Here is a 19,934-nt window from a genome sequence, read left to right on the forward strand (position 1 = left end):
GTGGCATGCAACCACGCCAAGTGGGCGCACTTCTCCGACTCCCAACACGCCCAGCATGGAGGCCTAGGCCCACGCGTCATGCAACCGGTGCGCCGAATGCTTCGTGCATGCAACTGCACCGCCACTTGCGCCACCACCGCGCCTCCTCGACTGCGGAACCAATACCGCGACTCGAGGCGACCCAGCGCACGACCCAGCAGCGCCAGCCTGGCGCGACGGTCAATGCGGCCAAAAATGGGCCGGCAGTAATGGCGGTGGCAGGCGGGCATGAGCAGCGGTCACGTCGTCAGCCAAGCTTACGTCCCATCCAGGGGCAACAAGAGAACCCTCTCTCACGGCGTGAAGACAACGCGCCCGTGTTCCTTTCCTCGAACGGCTCGCGCACGCGCAACGACCGCCCCGCGAACCACTCGCCCCGTCGCATTAACTCCGCGGCGGGACAGGCGGCGCCTCTGGCAGGAGAAGCGAGCGACGCTTCGCCTTCGCCATAATGACCGCGTCAAAAAAGGTACGCCATGTCGTTCGATTTCATATCCTTTTCCTTTTTTCCTCTTTCTCTCTCTTGCAACAGGGACCAGGAAAGGGGGATACCCCGAAAAGGATCCTTCCCCGTGAAGGAACCAGGCTTCGAGCCTCCCTACTGATCAGAGGTTCGAAGGCTGGCCCCTCGGAAGGGTTCAACAGCCGCCTTAGAGCGCGTGGGCTCCACACCCACTACTGGTCAGAGGTTCGAAGGCCGGCCCCTAGGAAGGGTTCAACGACCGCCTCAGGCTACTCGGGCTCCGCGCCCACTACTGATCAGGGGTTCGAAGGCTGGCCCCCGAAGGGTTCACAGCCGCCTCAGACACAGAGCGAGGGATGACCATGGGTACGTTCGATACATAACCAAGACTCGGGCTGCGCTCCCGAGGTACCCTAGGACATTTCCGAGACCAGCGGGAACGATCTTGTAACGGAATCCCATCGGAGGGAGGCATCGAGCCCTCGGACCCCGTCGCCAGGGGACCGGGTCCGGCAGATCACCCGCAGGTACTTTTGGGCGCGCCTCTGGGCCTCTAGCCGACCCCTAACGAATGGGGCACGGACGTCCACTCAGATTACCCGCCTGCAGCTCACCGGAGACACCATGTTCGGCGCCCACCGAGGGCAACATGGCGCTTTCCCCCCTCCTCCTTGCGGCAAGGCGACGCAGGGGCGTATGTAAAAAAGCTGAGTCTGTCCCTGATCGCCCTCTCGCCCTGTGCAGAGGCTTGGGGGCTGCTCTCGCAAACCCGGCTCCGGCCGAACCGTTGACAGCGTCAACATACCAGCCCGAGAACTTGGGACCCGACCGTACACCCGGGTTATGGCCAGCTCGCATGAGGGAACGACCAAACCAGCCGAAGCATTACGCGAGGCATTAAGACCTCGGAGGAGTCAAACCACTCCTCCGAGGCCTCGGGGGCTACACCCGGCGGGTGCGCTCGCGCGCACCCACCGGAACAAAACGCAACCGAGAAAGGCTGGTCCCCTTGTAAAAAAGTGCGACGAAAGCCTCCAAGCGAGTGCTAACACTCTCTTCGAGGCTCGGGGGCTACTGTCGGGGACCATAATTAGGGGTACCCTCAAGGCTCCTAATTCTCAGCTGGTAACCCCCATCAGCATAAAGCTGCAAAGGCTTGATGGGTGCGATTAAGTCAGGGATCGGTCCATTCGAGGGACTCGATCACGCCTCGCCCAAGCCTAGCCTCGGACAAGGGCAGCCGACCCCGGAGGATCTCCGCCTCGCCCGAGGCCCCCCTCCAGCGGCTAACGTATTTCCGGCTCGCCCGAGGCCATGTCTTCGCCAAGAAGCAACCCTAACCAAATCGCCGCGCCGACCGACCAAATCGCAGGAGCATTTAATGCAAAAGTGGCCTGACGCCTTTATCCTGACGCGCGCCATTCAGCCGACAGAGCCGAAGTGACCGCCGTCACTTCGCCGCTCCACTGACTGGCCTGACAGAAAAACAGCGCCGCCTGCGCCGCTCCGACTGCGGTACCACTTGACAGAGTGAGGCTGACAGGCAGTCAGGCCTGGGCGCAGGCACCATAGGAAGCTCCGCTTCGCCCGACCCAGGGCTCGGACTCGGGCTAAGTCCCGGAAGACGGCGAACTCCGCTCCGCCCGACCCAGGGCTCGGACTCGGGCTAAGTCCCGGAAGACGGCGAACTCCGCTCCGCCCGACCCAGGGCTCGGACTCGGGCTAAGTCCCGGAAGACGGCGAACTCCGCTCCGCCCGACCAAGGGCTCGGACTCGGGCTAAGTCCCGGAAGACGGCGAACTCCGCTCCGCCCGACCAGGGGCTCGGACTCGGGCTAAGTCCCGGAAGATGGCGAACTCCGCTCCGCCCGACCTAGGGCTCGGACTTGGGCTCAGCCCCAGAAGACGACGAACTCCGCTTCGCCCGACCCCAGGGCTCGGACTCCGCCCTGGCCTCAGCCGACGGTCTCCGCCTTGCCCGACCCAGGGGCTCAGACTCGACCTCGGCCATGGAAGACAGACTCGACCTCGGCTTCGGAGGAGCTTCCACATCGCCCAACCTAGGGCGCAGACCAGCCACATCAACAGGAGGCGCCATCATCACCCTACCCCAAGCTGACTCGGGCCACGGGGAACAAGACCAGCGTCCCATCTGGCTCGCTCCGCCAGATAGGCAATGATGGCGCCCCGCATACTCTATGACGACGACGGCTCTCAGCCCCCTTACAGAAGCAAGAGGACGTCAGCAAGGACTCAACAGCTCCGACAGCTGTCCCTCCGCCAGGCTCCAGCGCTCCTCCGACGGCCATGACATCACACCAGTTGGGTGCCAAAATCTCTCCGGCTGCCACAACGGCATGTACTTAGGGCGCTAGCTCTCCTCCGCTAGACACGTAGCACTCTGCTACACCCCCCATTGTACACCTGGATCCTCTCCTTACGCCTATAAAAGAAAGGACCAGGGCCCTCTTAGAGAGGGTTGGTCGCGCGGGGACGAGGACGAGACAGGCGCTCGCGTGAGGCCGCTCGCTCCCTCTCCCGTGTGGACGCTTGTAACCCCCTACTGCAAGCGCACCCGACCTGGGCGCGGGACGAACACGAAGGCCGCGGGATTTCCACCTCTCTCACGCCCATCTCCGGCCACCTCACTTCCCCCCTTCGCGCTCGGCCTCGCGCCGACCCATCTGGGCTGGGGCACGCGGCGACATTTCACTCGTCGGCTTAGGGACCCCCCGGTCTCGAAACGCCGACAATTGATAAAGCCTTTTCCACAACCAAAATATGAGGCACACGTGAGTGCAATCAGTTTTAGATATCTATATGATTGACTTTAGTGTAAGTAGAATATAATTGAATAAATATCTTATGTTTATGAGTATTGAATAAAGTGTTATTCAGTCCTTTGAATTATCATTATTACATATATTGGTGAGCATGTGACTTGTTCGTGAAACTCTATATTTTATAATGTTGTTCAAAATATCTCTGGTCTTATATCATTATGTGGGACAATCATAATTTTATAAAGTAGTCATGTATTGATTGATAATTATGTTCCACGGATTATTGATATATAGATATCAAATCAATAATATGTACACATGATAAAGTTCATCTGTTGTATTGGCCCACTCAAGACACCATTGGGGTTGTTATTTAAATATGCACCATCAAACGTTCTCTGATGATATACCTGCTAGATTCTTAGACCTAAGATCATTAATGTTTCTCACTATATTTAATGATGCATTTTAGGGATGTCAAACACTACTCCGTAATTAGGATAGTCGTAAAAGCAGTTATGGATGTACCATGCAATATATGATGGGGTGTAAGCGGATCAAGATAACGAGATAGATATCTCTAGGTCCCCTAATGTGTTTGGATTAAGAAAGTGTATGACCACACCAATATTGATTGAAGAGTTAATCATGATATGAATAAAGAGTTAGTCATAAGTTATAATCTACTACAAGAATAAGTGAAGTATTGAGTTATTACAAGGTTGCACAAATCCCTTCTTGAGTTTGACAGGCAAAGTGTGGCAAAATGACCAAGATATGTGTATATCAAGGTTTGAGTGACATGATGTTTATATGTACACCAAATTCAATATGTGCTACTAGGCGCCACTATTACTAATGGCTCAAAATGGATTTTGATCATGGTCGTTTACACATGAACTTAACGAGCCACACACTTAAGGGGTTGGAACAGTTGTATAGATGATTGACTCTAGTGCAAATGAGAGATTATCGAATATATACCCAAGAGACAACCATAATCCATTAGAACACTAATGGGACTTCAGGGTAAAAGACCATTAGCATGGGCCTGTATATACGAGGGGGCTGACGTGCTAGGGAAAAGAGGATATTAGTCACTGATGTTTCTCTCACTAGGGTTGTGGCCACCCAAAACGTTGTCATCGTTTTTTCTCTCTAACTGTGCAGTGCTAGCACACTAGTGTCATGATGTTTCATCCTCACATGTGTAGATACCTTGGAGACGTTGTTATTGTTGTTGTGATCTTGACTAGCAACGAACTTAACGAGTGTTGGACACCAAAATGAGCGGACGGTCTGACCCTTGGGCCCGGACGGTCCGCGTGTCCCGAGATTAGATTAACTCGGATGTTTATCCTTATCTAGTGCGTGGTTATCCATCTAATCACGTGGGAGTTTGTTGGCTATCTCTTAGGAAAAGGTCCAGACCTCCTCCCCTATAAATATAAAGGGGTACGACCGATTGAGAACCCCCGAACACATTCCAATCGAACCAATTACCTTATTTACTTTTCTTGCCCTAGGAGTAGATGTAGCATAGTTCTAGTTGTAGTCTTCCACATATCCACCTCCACCCCTATTCGACTCTACGTCGTCTAGATCCGTCTTGGGTGGCCTGCCGATCCCTAGACGACCCTAGGATCTCACTCCTCCCGGGGGGCAAGATCTAGTTGTCCATCCAAGACCTCTTCCTCGATTTGATCTCTTAATTCCTAGGCGACTCCACGTCGTCTGGGGACGCCCTGGGTGACCTGTCGACTCGGAGCACCTTAAGATCTTTCCCCCCAGGGGACGAGATCTAGATTCCAGCAAGGAGGAGGAAGACGACCCTGTCGCCAGGTCGCGGACCGTCCGGCCCAGAGCTGCGGACCATCCGGTGTAACGCAGGGAAGACACCGCTCCTGTGCCCAGGTCGTGGACCGTCCGACCCAAGGCCGCGGACCGTCCGCGCCTGACCAGAGGGCACCACCACGGTTCTTGTTGAGTGTTTGGCGCTCCAAAAAGGCGTCAACATACTTTTTGTCGACTCTGCTGGGGACGAGGTTGCAGATCTACAAAATCAGGCTTACATGCGCGATGCTAAAGATCTCAACAGTGCTTCTCCAAACAGCAACACAAGGCTGACTAATTTATCGACCGCAGAGCATGAAAACTTAGAAGATGACATGAAGATGGATGAGGAGATCCAACGACAACAAGATCAGATGCTCAAGGTGGCAAAAAAGTGGTACCTCTCGCACTTCAAGGTAGATCGCCACCAGAAGGTCGTAAAGGAGAGGGAAATAGACGACGATTACATGTCATCCGTGCTGCAACAACTCCCCACGATAGGTGATGCCAGGTCAGTCGATGATATTCCATCTATTAAAATTTCTTTTGATAATCGGATTAAAAGTATCACAGAGGATATAGAAAGGATGGCGCATGCATTAGGAAAAACTCACATGCCTAGTTTTTTATCACATAAATTAGGCGCCAAAACAATTGCGCCAAACACATCGGCAACAAATGGGTTTACCCAGCCATATTCTGGTATGCCGATGGACTCATATCCAGGACGACCATCACCACCATCTTCGCTAAATGGTGAGTCAACTCTGAGCACGGCCGGACCGTCCGCACACAATCGCGGACCGTCCGGCCCTCCGTCAGACCGTCCGGCACTCTACGCCGGACAGTCCGGAGTTACACAGAGCCCACCACAAGGGTCACAGGTGTTGCCTGACGTGACCGGACAGTCCGAGGATAGTACCAGACCGTCCGATCCACCCGCAGACCGTCCGACTATGCAGGTCGGACCGTCCGGAGCACCAGAAGTCACTTGTGATCCGCCTAATGCGGAATGCCGACATAAATATAACCGACCACCCAAGCCCAAGAACCAAAAAAGTCACATGTCCCTGAGCTTGTTTGGCCCACTAAGGCCAAACCTTCTGTTCGCTCTCACCCGCACTCGACACAAAAGGAAAAAGTTAAGTTCACATTTAATATTACTAAATGTGATAAAATATTTGATGAGTTGCTTAAACATGGTAATATTAAATTGTCACATGTTATTCCTCCGGTTGAACAATTAAAAGGGCGCGTTTATTGCAAATGGCATGGCTCCTTTCTCCATAACACCAATGATTGTGTCGTCTTCCGTCGGCAAATACAATCGGCTATAAACGAAGGCCGGTTGAGGTTTCAAAAAGAGGTGAAAATTGACAGGCCGTCTGTTCCTGTCACCACATTAGAGCCAACGAGCAAAAAGGCCATAATTCGGCCTTGTGCGGCCGATGAAAGTAAAAATAAAAATATCGTCATTGGTGATCATCGCACACCAAATATGTCACGCAGAATGGTTACTCTGAAGGCTCCGGATAAAAGAAAGACCGGAGGCACCGGGGGGCAAGCACGATCGGACATCCGATCACGGTCACCTGTCCTGCGTACGCTAGACGATCCGGGTACTAAGGCCAAACAGTCCAAGACAGGCGCGGACAGTCCGACTATGATGGTCGGACGGTCCGCAGATGGTCAGAAGCAGCAACCTCAGACCATCGGACCACAACGTTCCAACACAAGTGTTAGGAAACAAAACACTACTAAGACGTCTGGACGACTCAGTAGAGTCGGTCCTACTTTTGGTCAGTTGCTTGCCAAATATATGAAGAAGGTCGTTCCACACAACCGGCCAATAAAACAAACGAAGTCAAAAGGGCGATCTGTGTGGAAGCAAAAGCCGACTAAACGGACCCAAAGGGTAGCACAACCAAGATCGCCTTGTCATCCTCCTCCGGGGATAGCATGGTGCGTCCCGTTCTATCCATCGCCGATGTGTTGTCCTGCTCATGTGTGGGGTGGTACGGCGATGAATTCGTATTACTGGCCCAATCTGTTTGCTTATTTGGGCTGGGGGGCACCACAAGTTTTTGCCTATTGACAGGTTGATCAGGTAGACATGGCCGAAGAGGATGCAATTCGAAACGGCCTCTATGCATTAAAGTTCCATCAAGTATTTATATTATCTGATCGCAAGAGCCGATGACTTGCATCGAGCTGAGTCCTTACTTCGGGAACAAAAGCTCATGAGGTCAATTGTTTCCGAAGTTTTCGCTGATGCTTTTGGTTCGCCAAGCTCCACCAAAAGGCAGGGGGCATATGTTGGACACCAAAATGAGCGGACGGTCCGACCCTTGGGCCCGGACGGTCCGCGTGTCCCGAGATTAGATTAACTCGGATGTTTATCCTTATCTCGTGCGTGGTTATCCATCTAATCACGTGGTAGTTTGTTGGCTATCTCTTAGGAAAAGGTCCAGACCTCCTCCCTTATAAATATAAAGGGGTATGACCGATTTAGAACCCCCGAACACATTCCAATCGAACCAATTACCTTATTTACTTTTCCTGCCCTAGGAGTAGATGTAGCATAGTTCTAGTTGTAGTCTTCCACATATCCACCTCTACCCCTATTCGACTCTACGTCGTCTAGATCCGTCTTTGGTGGCCTGCCGATCCCAAGACGACCCTAGGATCTCACTCCTCCCGGGGGGCAAGATCTAGTTGTCCATCCAAGACCTCTTCCTCGATTTGATCTCTTAATTCCTAGGCGACTCCACGTCGTCTGGGGACGCCCCGGGTGACCTGTCGACCCGGAGCACCTTAAGATCTTTTCCCCCCAGGGGACGAGATCTAGATTCCAGCAAGGAGGAGGAAGACGACCCTGTCGCCAAGTCGCGGACCGTCCGGTGTGACGCAGGGAAGACACCGCTCCTGCGCCCAGGTCGCAGACCGTCCGGCCCAAGGCCGCGGACCATCCGCGCCTGACCAGAGGGCACCGCCACAGTTCTTGTTGAGTGTTTGGCCCTCCAAAAAGGCGTCAACAACGAGCATAGGTGAACGTGTTGTTGTTGCGGGTACGTGATGATGTATGACTACTTTCACTATATCAACGTGCTTTTTCTGCTATGTTTTATGTATAGTAGTGGCGATCTATGAATGTCTGTTCATATATTATCTTGGTTAAACAAGGTAAATATGTGAGTAATCCACTTTCCAACAGTTGCTTTCTCTAGCTACTTTAGATTTGTTCAAAACAACTCAAAAATCATGCTTCTTTATGTACACTCACCAAGTTACAAAAATCACAATACTAATAGGAGGCATATACAATCTAACAATCCTCACCAAGCACGTCAAATTTTCAGTAGGCGCATTGAATGATAATAAACATTGACGCGCTTCGAAACGTTACAGATAGTATAAGTAGAGACACACACTATGTTTGGAGTTGCAATGTTGCTTCTATCCTTCTCCTTCTTGCCCATCCATGTACATCACCTGGTCCAGACCAACTGTCTTGGCATGAAATCCTATAGTAAGTTGGCTCCATTCCATCTTTTGCTCCATGCAAGAACAGGGACACAAAGTTCTAGATCGACGCAAGCACTTGTTAAACATCAGAAGCCGAACTTGCTCTTAGGAAGAGCCAGCTACTCACTCCAGTTATCATCGTCGTCGTCATCAGCAACAGCCTGTTTGAAAAGAAATAATCATTGTTTAATCATAGATGATACAACTATGATCGATTGAAATTGTAGCTAGGAAGAAACGGAATGACTTTTTACCTGGCGAATCGCATGAGCTCTCTCTAGAATGGCCACCACTTGTAAGTTAGTTTTTGGACCACCCATTACATCTGGTCTCTTTGCAAGAACAGGCTTCAAGTTGAAAGACTGGAACAATTCAAATTGGTTTCAAGCGTTTTTAGCTTATTTTGACTGCATTTGCTTTCATTAGAAAAAATCATTGCACCGCGTCCTCGCCTAGGAGAACATGTCTCTACCGCAACAGGCCGATCCGCGGAGCGCCACAAATCGGGGCAATTGGTGGGAGAGGACGGAGGCCCACTTCCCGAGAAGTCGCAGGAGGAATTTCAATGGTGTCGCTATCTACATAATGTGGAACATTTGGAAAGAACATAATCGAACAAAGTTCGCTTTCTTCGCTCCAGGTGGCGGGGCGCGTCAAGGAGAACTGCAAACAATTCTGTGAGATCGTGATAGGGATTTTTTCTCAACCCCCCCCCCCCCCCCCCCCCCCCCCCCCCCCCGTCTGTGTGTATTTTCATCCCGGGAGCTTGTCAAGCTCCATTCTATTGTACATTACTTCCCCCCTCTTAATGAAAGACAAACCTCCTGCCATTGCGTTCAAAAAAAGAAAAAAAAAACCATTGTAATGATGGTGATGTGGCTTAATGCACCCTATAAGGATTACCTTGTTCTTTATCTGTTCCAGTAGTGTGTTCTTCTCATCTGCAAGCATACTCGAAGGCTGAACCAAAGTTGGAGCCTTTCTTATCTAAAAGGGTAAAAGAGAAATGATCAGGTGGGGATCTTAAAACCATTTAAAACCAAATATGAAAGAGTCCTACATACCATGCTTCTGTCGTGAGAAGTAACAGGAAGTAGAGGATATCTAGGTGGTCCTGACACTGTATGAGTTGGTGATTGTGACGAGTCCTCTTCTAATGCAGAGGAAAACTTTGTTACCTTGCCATCACAATCATGTATGTCGTCTTTCTGTTGTGCTGGCAAGTCAGGATTCTGCAGATGTTTAACAGCACCATTTGGTTTGTTTTCTTCTGAATCTGCAACTTCGTCACTACCTGCAAATGAAAATTCCTTTCCCTTATAATCTGCAAAAAATTCAGGCTTCTCGCTGGTCTTTTGTGATGACAAACCAGAAGTGCACAAGTCATTCCAAACAGAAAGTCCATTGCTTAGTTGGAATTTTCCTTCTTGTTCTGGCATGAATTTTATATTACCGAACTCTGACCATGCCTCTTCCAGAACAACTATAAGCTCAGGTAGCTGCAATGGGTGCAGATTTTCACTTTTTACCGAAGCAACTTCGGCCAAGCATTCAACTTCTGACGAGGCAAATGGATTAGAATCCTGTGCATCATACTCCTCTCCTTCCTGGTGATGACTTTCACGAAAATCTATGTTAAGAATTTGGTTTTTCTCATGGTCACTAGAAATATTTGCCTGCACTAGTTCATTCTGCAAACTCAAGCCTTTGTGCAGACTGTTCTCCTGAAGAACATGAGAAGCTTCACTTTGTTGTTGTTTTACTGAAGGTTTTGGCCTTGGTGGTCTCCCAATTTTCGCAGATAACGGTGATGGCCCAGTCTGTATCTTGTTTGTTCGCCACTGCATCGGTGGAAGAGGAGGAAGCGGTGGCACATCTTCAGAAGAACCATTTTCTTCTGCATTTCCATTAGTTGGATGAGAAGGAAAGATATTGAATGACTTCTGCGTTGCACCATTGAGCATCCAATCAAAGCTTGAGATGACTGACGGTGCATCATCTCTGGAGTCGGGAGCTAGTGGATCTCCAAAAACTTCAGCACTGCTATTGAATGAATTCGATGGTTCCTGATACACAGCTTGATGAAACTCATGCTTTGTCTCTGTGTTTACAGTTAGTTCTGGAGTTGTAGTCGCAGTGGTTGAGCTGCATAGTGGAACTTCCCCATTTTCTCCAACAATCTTATAGCTGCCAAGACACAGATCTTGTCCAAAAGTAGCTTTTGGATGTAAATAGTACTGTCCATTATTTGGCATGTCATGTTTGCTGTTGATTACTGACTCAGTTACCACATTAGGTAGATCAATGCCCTTGAATGTTTCTGATAATATAACATGATCCCCTTCAGGTCTGTCGACGACCTTACATGCCACTGTATCATCTTCATCTGCGAGGGTGAGTGGAGTTATCCAGCAAGGATCATCCGATTGCTTGGATGAAACCGGTGAAGAGATACTACCATCTGAAACTACTTGCTGTTCTATGTACTCGGCTCTTTCATCGTCCAACGCATATACATCAGATTCATTGATTTCCTCCATATCTTCCACATTCACCTGCTCCGTGTAAATGCTGACTTCTTTCAAGTCCTCACACTTATCAGATGTATTCTCAGAAATGGCTTCTGTATGAATGTCCACATCCACTTCCTTGTCAAGATCTTCCCCAAACCTCTCTTGAGCATGTTCCAAAACATGGTTGAGCACTGCCATAGATGAATTCTCATGCAGTGCAGTACTTGTACATCCTTCTCCCTCTTGGGAACTGGAAGATGTGATGATGCCTACCAAGTAGGCCATGTTGGAGTCCTGAAACCCATTTCCTTCATCAGGGGCCGAATCATGTGGACTGTCAGTAGGTGGAACATCATGCTCCTGCCCATGGTTAATTTCTTCCTGCGGGCATTTTCCTAAACCCGCATCATCATAGGGTGAACCTGACAGAATTTTGTGCACAGCATCACTCTCCTTAGCTTCAACAGCATGGTCAGAAATTTCCTGGTACTTGACATCACGTCCCACGCCGTCTGCTTCAACGTCATATAATTCGCTGTCTTGAGTGCCATCATACCTCAGTTCAAGGAGTTGCTTCGCCATGTACCGGAGGGAACCAGAGAAAGGGGCATGCTTCTCGGAGAGCTCCCTTGGCAGAATGCCAACTTTTGAAGCAGTGAGCTCCATGCTGCCAACATACTTGGACCTCTTGCTTGCTATTTTCTTGGAGTTCTCCTTGACTTCCTTGGTCTTCTTAGTAATATCTCGTGTGCCATTTGATACAGCACTGGTGACACTGCCATTGCATCTCTGCTCTTCTTCTTCTTCTTCAGTAGCTTGCTCTCTTGCTCCAGACTCCGGAGCACTGAAATCTTCAGAATCCATCGTGGTTAATGCGTCCACGTAGATATCCAGTTCGGAGTCGTAGCCGCCCCTGCTGCTTCCTGCTGACCGAGCATCAGACGAACGTGACAGTGCTTCTTCAGAAACTGATCTTTTCCTGCGAACGGTGAGCTTGCCTTTCTCCATGTTGTCGGACGTGTCTACCATGACATCTCTCTCTTCAGCACCTGGTTCAGGTGACTCAACCATAAATACATGCACTTTTGAGTGGTCGCCTGTGATGAGTCTCTCCTCTGATGAAGGCTTTTCATGCAGATTCTGCATGAGCGGTCTGAAGCTTTGAAACACGGATCCATTTAGCTGGCGGAACTTGAGTCGTCTGCGGTTTGTGGGCACTTCATCCAGAGCTCCAGCCGATGAACCGGTCTCCAGTCTACAGTACAGAGATGGACAAGATGACGTTTTTAGAATAAGCAAGCAGAGACGATAGCATGCAAAAAATACAAACCAAATTGTAAGAGGAAAGGTACTTGGAGAAATTGTCGGCTGCATTGGGGGATCTGAAAATCTCAGCATTCTGAAGGTTAGGACTGATCTCCTGCAAGAGTGGGAAAAAATGTTTTTTTTCAAAAAAAAAATGTTCCGTTGGACGATGTCGTTCTCTTTTTGGTGCACCTGATTTTGTTTATTACCACGGCTCTCAGAGGTCTTCTATCATCTCGAGTTCCTTCCTGCAGCAAGGTCGTAGGACATGCGGAGCCCGTCCTGAAGGAGGACGGGTCGGTGTACCTCTTCAAGCACGCCCCGTCGCCACCGACATCGTACCTGCACAATGAACGATGCGGCAACCGTCATGATCCAGGTCTTCTCAGTCGCTAACACACAGTAGAGAGATAGAGGGGTCATCGTACTTACTTGTCAAGCACGAAGAGCTTGGGCGGCCCGCGGCACTGCTTGACCGACTCCATGATGAAGCGAGGCGTGTCGCCTCCTGCGACAACCCCATGGTCCACCCTTGGATTTGGATGCCAGTCGACACCCCTGTTAGAGGCAACGACGTGCAGGTAGTTTCTCTGGCAGGAGTCTTCCTCTAGCAGCGGCAGCTCCGCCTCCAGCTGCTGCACCCGGAGCATGAGGCCGTGCCCTCGCGCAGACGTGCTCATCACCTCGTCGTACAGGCCGTGGAACACCTGTGCAGCGAATCTGCAGCCGTTTTACAATGGGGGAGAGTTCAGTTGCCTGATGGGTAAAAAAAATGAATTTATGCTGTTCCTCTCTCTGAGATTCTGGTTTCTGCAAACTTGCAAATGCAGCTTGCTGTGACTCATGACGGTCAAACTTTGGTATCTCTGTTGCGTTTTCTTCTTTGCTTCAATCTTCAGGTATCAGAAAAGATTTTGGAATTTGTTCTTTTTTTCCTTGGCAGCTATTTCGGTACAGGACGTCAGGACGGCTACAGGGTAGCTAGCCAAGAAGTGGTTTGTGCTGCTGAGCTGAGGACAAGGCCATCAGCAGAGTTAACGAAAAGTCAAACGTCTAATGCATCAATCAATCACCTACCGTTCCTCAAAAAAAAAGAGAGAGAGAGAGAAAGTGTTCGAAAACCTACGGTTTCGTTCGTAACAAACATAACATAACACAACATCACATAACAAAGGCATTAGGTGATCTACGACGACTAGGACCGAAAATCCAAGCAAATGCGATCATCGGCCGGGGGGACCAACCAAATAGGACGCAACAATTCGAAGCGCATGGCATCAACAGCTCGTCCAGGAAAATTAAAAATGAATGCGAAACCGGAGAGGAACCACGGAACCGAGACAAGAACAGCAAAATCCGTATTCCATGGCGGACAAAGGAAAGGGCGAGAGAGACAGGAACGGTGTGGCGCACGTACTCGGCGAGGTCGCCGAGCTGGCGGAGGACGCCGACGAGCCCGGCCATGGCGGCGCCATCGAGGACGGCCTCCGGGTCGTGCTGGTCGGCGCCGCGGTAGAGGTCGCGGCCGCCCAGCGCGTACTCGCTCCGGACCGTATGCCGCGACAGAGGCATTGCGCGCGCGATCCTCGAGACGACGACGCCTCTTCCTCCTCCTTTCTGCTGCTGCCGTGGTAGCTTCTTGCGCGGGGCAGGCGGCCACCAGTTCCGGCAGGAACGCACGGCCCTGTTATGTTTTGTTTCTTCTTCGTCCCGCTCGCTGTCTCGTACTTGCAGGCGCGTCAACACAAAACATGAGCAAGCAGAGACAGTCAGACAGAGATAGGGCCTCTGGCCTGGGAGGTGAAGCGGGCGGGACTCACTAGGGGCGGGCGGGGTGGGCTCGACGCCTCTACCGGGGAACCGAACTGGGGCGCTTCTTCTTCATGCTCTGGCGCGGCGCGGCACATGTGAACTGATAAACGTGCATGGGTTAATAAACTCCATTCGAATGTCAAGGTAATTCTCGTGAGGGTATTGCTGAATGACTGAATTGTACCACAAGATGCTGCAGTATCCACAGCACCACTGCACCAGTCATTTATAGCTGCATTATTTTGCTTCTACATCATAGGGCACATTTCTATAGCCTTTTCCGCCACCTTCCATACGCCTTTTCATGTCACGGATGAAACTGTTTAGTCCCCATACAGTTAGGTTGGATTGGGGCCACTACTATTCCAGCTAATCAATATTACTACAAATAGACTTATCATTCTATCCGAAACGGTTTCAATAGAACGGTTCCGGAGTAAACGAACAAACTCTCAGGACTGTTCAGTTTGAAGTGGATTGGGGGGTTAGAGGGGGATTTAATCCCCTCAATTCGTCTCTAACCGAACAAGCCCTTATTTGTATTCTCTAAAGTCTCGTTTGTTTTCTTTCATTTTGAGTAATTAGTATCTTACTAATAGAATAGAGTATTTTTTTAGAATGTGACATTCCACCACTTTCCAAAGTTATTATATAAGCCTATCTCAAATTCATAAGATGAGAGATGGAAATTGATTCTATAGATTTAGATACTATTTTTCCGATGTACAACTTATAGCACACCCTTCTACTTGCTTCGCTATAACATAAATGTAGTATATAACTATCTCTCTCATATGATTTAGTATAATATACAAATATATTACATATATAAATATATGAACTTAATTAGTTTTGTCTAAATTATAATTATTAAAATGGAATTCAATTCCAACGAAACAAACGGGGCCTAGGGAAATTGCTTGTGTTTTGTTTGTTTGCTATAAACACACCTCAATATTCTTTTTATTACTAAAGTATACTTTATTCATCCTCAATTACAAATCATCCTGATTTTCTTAAGAGTTTAAGCATGTCAAATTTAACCAAATTTATGATATCAAATAACTATTATTAGATTATTTATCGATTAGATTTTTGTACTATATCTATCAACGTTCGAGTAAGATCATATCTCTATAAGTAAGATCATATCTCTATATATCGTCAAGACATGCTCAAAGGTCCTACATCAGAGACGAGCTTCGAGACCCACCATAACAGGACCACTTCTACCGAGCCTCAAGCCTTGGGGATTGCTCATGGCTTGGTTAAATGGAGGCCCCGACAACATTATAAGGGGCAGTTGTCAGTCTTTGGTACCCACGGCGTACTATGGTGTATACCACACATGCTTTTTGGATGACGACGAAGTCGATCGTAGCTCGATGGTTCGTGCCAGGAATGACAGAAGACAACGTGCTACAAATGGTTGCCGAATGTAGAAGATAAAAGCGACCTATGAGTCTAGCAGGATCTAACCTTTTTGTAGGGATATCTCTTTAGCCTTATATAGCCGACTGAAGAGAACACCCGTACAATCTCGGCGCACAACTCCCGCCAACTGACTTCCGTTAGAAACACGCCACATCTTCCAACGATCAGTTGGTTCTCACGGGGCTTGCGCGCGGCTACATGTGTGGGACGTGCTTTTGGAGATCTCCTTGACTCGACATGTGACTCCTTCGATCGTCCTCGACTACATCTAGTTGAGGCCCACGAAGCGCCCAATGGGAACCCATCTGAGACCTCATAGGCGACCCATGAAGCGTATTCGTGCCATGGTGACCTGGGGTATCCATCCCCCGAGGCACTCATATAGGTTGATCCAGCTGCTAATATAGATCCCACATGCTCCTCACACCCCATGGCACTTATCTGCATAAGTTCAGGGAATTGGGGACCCCCGCGCCCCTATGGCACCTATAGGTATAAGTCCCTAAAGCCCCTCACACCTTGGGGCACTTGTCCGTATATGCTCTTGAGGCCCCTCACACCCTAGAACACCTCATGGTATAGGTTTATAGGACCCTCACGTGTCCTAGAGTAATAAGGGTCTGTTTGGTTGGGTTGTGGCTGTGAAAAAAGTTGTTGTGGGTTGTGAGCTGTGGAAAAAGCTGATGTAGGCTGTAAGCTGTTAAAAAGCTAAAAACTGTTTGGTGGAAACCACTAAAAGTCGTTAAAAATTCTTCAATATATGTTTTCACAATTCCATCCGAAAAGCCACTAAAAGCAGGTCCAGGGGTGCTTTCAGATTTGCACTACGAGAAAGTCGGCTTTTAGAAAAAGCTGCTTCCTGGATCCAGCCATTTGGTTGGCTTTTGGCTTTTATGGAGGCAAAAGCCAAAACCAAAAGTCAAACCAAACACATCCTAATTAGTGCTCAGGGAAAAACGACCCTTGAGCTCTTGCAATACTTGGCCACTCGATGCTATTCATAGGCTCTAAGGCCCCTAAAGTTCTTGACCTCATACTTTGAGGGATACCGAAACACGTGCCCTCCGGGGTCCAAGGGTCCTAGAGGGGTTGAGGACTCAAAGTGGCTAATTTCGGTCATGTCTCAATTCAAAAGAATGTGTGGGATCCACCGGGGACAGTACGACCATAGGAGATGGACCCCACTTCTAAAGGTCTGAAGGCTATTCCTTAGCATTAGCTTAATGGATAAGTCTCAAGCACAACATGTTAAATGTGTGATGAGTGACATTACGAGTCTCATGTAGCATGCTAGCACATGGCTTAGGCTACAAAATAATTGAGACCACTACATAGTATGTGCATTGGCACTGTAACCGTGCGTGCGCATGCATAATGTATCGTAAAATATAATAAAGTACTACAGGAGATGCTGATCACCAATTACATTATGCCAGGTGTCCTAAACTGTGGAGTCCATAGACACATATTATCATATTTTCCCCTCTAGCAAGTATGGCAATCACTTCAAAAAGGGGTGATTGCAATTAAGCACATGTATCACAATAAATGCAATATGTGATATTATGATCATGCATTCACCCTAACATGCGTTTAGGGGGGTAGGTGTACTGATGCACTATGTAAGCATATACTTGTGTCGGCGTTTCGACCCCGGGGGGTCCCTGGACCGACGAGTGAATTGTCGCCGCGTGCCCCAGTCCAGATGGGTCGGCGCGAGACGGAACACAAAGGGGGGAGAAACAGCAAAGGGGAAACCCGCGGCCTCCGTGTTGTCCTGTGCCCAGGTCAGGTGCGCTTGCAGTAGGGGGTTACAAGCGTCCGCGAGGGGGAGAGAGAGAGAGAGCCTTATGTGGTGGCCCGTTCTCCCGCGCGACCAACCTTCTCGTACGAGAGCCCTGGACCTTCCTTTTATAGACGTAAGGAGAGGGCCCAGATGTACAATGGGGGGTGTAGTAGTGTGCTAACGTGTCTAGCAGAGAGGAGCTAGAGCCCTAAGTACATGCCGTCGTGGCAGTCGGAGAGGTTTTGGCGCCCTGTTCATGTGATGCCGTGGCCGTCGGAGGAGTGCTTGAGCCCTGTGGAAGTACAGCTGTCGGATCCTTGCTAACGTCTCCTTGCTTACGTAAGGGGTTGAGAGCCGTCATCGTCATGGAGCACGCGAGGTGCCATCATTACTTGTTTACCGGGGCGAGCCAGATGGGACGCCGGTCTTGTTCCCCGTAGCCTGAGCTAGCTAGGGGTAGGGTAATGATGGCCCCCCTGTGACGTGGTCGGTCCGAGCCCGAGGTCGGGCGAGGCGATGACTCCTCCGAGGTCGAGGTTGAGTCCGAGCCCTGGGGTCGGGCGAGGCGGAGACCGTCTTCCGAGGTCGAGGCTGAGTCAGAGCCCTGGGGTCGGGCGAGACGGAGTCCGTCTTCCGAGGTCGAGGCTGAGTCCGAGCCCTGGGGTCGGGCGAGGTGGAGTCCGTCGTCCGACGTCGAGGTTGAGTCCGAGCCCTAGGGTCGGGCGAGGCGGAGTCCGTCGTCCGACGTCGAGGTTGAGTCCGAGCCCTGGGGTCGGGCGAGGCGGAGTCCGTCGTCCGAGGTCGAGGCTGAGTCCGAGCCCTGGGGTCGGGCGAGGCGAAGCTTCCTATGGCGCCCGAGGCTGGACTTAGCTGCTGTCAGCCTCACTCTATCGAGTGGCACAACAGTCGGAGTGGGGCAGGCGGCGTTGTTTTCCTGTCAGGTCGGTCAGTGGAGCGGCGAAGTGACTGTGGTCACTTCGGCTCTGTCGACTGAGGAGCGCGCGTCAGGATAAGGTGTCAGCCGATCCTTGCATTAAATGCTCCTGCGATACGGTCGGTCGGCGTGACGATCTGGCCAAGGTTGCTTCTCCGCGAAGCCTGTCCGAGCTGGGCCTCGAACGAGTCGAAGGTGCGTCCGTTGCTTGAGGGGACCCTCAGGCGAGATGTGAATCCTCCTGGGTCGGCTGCCTTTGCCCGAGGCTGGGCTCGGGCGAGGTGGGATCGTGTCCCTTGAGTGGACGGAGCCTTGACCTGAATCGCGCCCATCAGGCCTTTGCAGCTTTGTGCTGATGGGGGTTACCAGCTGAGATTAGGAGTCTTGGGGGTACCCCTAATTATGGTCCCCGACAACTTGACATTTAAGACTATATCTAGTCAAGAAATCATAGTCGATTGCCAAGGTATGAAAATCCCTATAGCCATGACTAGGCGATATTGTGGTACTTCCATTAATAAAAGGTACGCGGAACCATACTAAACACCATTAAGACATATGTCTTCACTCTGGTCCAGGCCTCGAAAGGTCACTCAACATGTATCATTGCATTGGTGCACGCCCCGCGTATGTTGTATGATTTCAAGGCTAAGACGGGACATGGGTAGTTGGTCCAATGACAGGTAGGGTCCGCATGTAGTATACATGTAAGTAACCATTTCATTGGAGTATAAAAGGGAGAGGTAGAGCAACATTTAGGCCTTGTTCAATTCACCGCTAATCCATGTGAATTGGGTGGTATTGAGTTGGTTTAAATCCATAGCAAGTCAAAATACATCACAATCCATTCCAATACACTCCAATCCACATGGAATTGGAATAATCGAACAAGTCCTTAATGCGATCCTTCATTCGGTTCCACTTAGATCCCATTCATATTGTAGTCTTCATCAAACACCAATCAAATATGACCAATTTGGTCGAACCAAAGCAGGTACCGTTAGAGTTGGTCTAGCACTCCATGACACCCCTCATCCTTTTAGGTGGTCTTGGAGTCACCCTAGTGCTGGAGTTTGTAATTTTGTGTATCATCTACGTACATTAATACATGATCAGCAAGAGAATATCAATACATGATCAACAAGTGTAGTGTATTACAAAAACTACGGTCCAAACCTCTATACAAATTTGTGTGTATTAGACTTTTGATGTCATAACCTTGTAGGCGTACTCTGTCATATCATGACTTTGTTTCTTTGGTACTTTTGGTACTCTATTATCTTTACTACTACAACAATATCTATTTGATGTTATAAATCTTTATATTTTTTAATAGTTTTAATTAAATTTGAGATGTCTTTACAAAAAAAAAAGAATGATCGTAAGGAACACCCCGTCATCATCCCAATAGCAGTTATTGTTGTAAAATTAGAGAAATAAGTGACATGCTTCCTTCAGATTTAAATATATTAAATATTCTAATTCCGAATAAAACAAGCATATAACTC

At 49.5% G+C, this 19,934-nt stretch overlaps 1 protein-coding gene across 2 annotated transcripts; it reads right to left on the reverse strand.

Moving 5' to 3' along the window:
- Positions 1–8,321: 8,321 nt before the first annotated feature.
- LOC103634520 (protein SCAR2) lies at positions 8,322–14,485 on the reverse strand. Of its 2 annotated transcripts, none has more exons than XM_023301226.1 (8): positions 13,878–14,485; positions 12,893–13,180; positions 12,670–12,802; positions 12,508–12,575; positions 9,707–12,410; positions 9,546–9,629; positions 8,897–8,989; positions 8,322–8,803 (listed from the first exon to the last, which is right to left on the reverse strand). In XM_023301226.1, exons 1-8 carry the CDS (start codon positions 14,030–14,032, stop codon positions 8,762–8,764), a joined length of 3,567 nt encoding a protein of 1,188 aa, XP_023156994.1. In that variant the 5' UTR covers positions 14,033–14,485; the 3' UTR covers positions 8,322–8,761. The 2 variants fall into 2 exon arrangements, with proteins under 2 accessions (XP_023156994.1, XP_008654651.1); XM_008656429.4 differs by having other exon boundaries at positions 8,897–9,004; positions 13,878–14,482.
- Positions 14,486–19,934: the final 5,449 nt, after the last annotated feature.

The sequence above is a fragment of the Zea mays genome, chromosome 1 (assembly GCF_902167145.1).
Source record: "Zea mays cultivar B73 chromosome 1, Zm-B73-REFERENCE-NAM-5.0, whole genome shotgun sequence".
NCBI classification, from domain to species: domain Eukaryota; kingdom Viridiplantae; phylum Streptophyta; class Magnoliopsida; order Poales; family Poaceae; genus Zea; species Zea mays.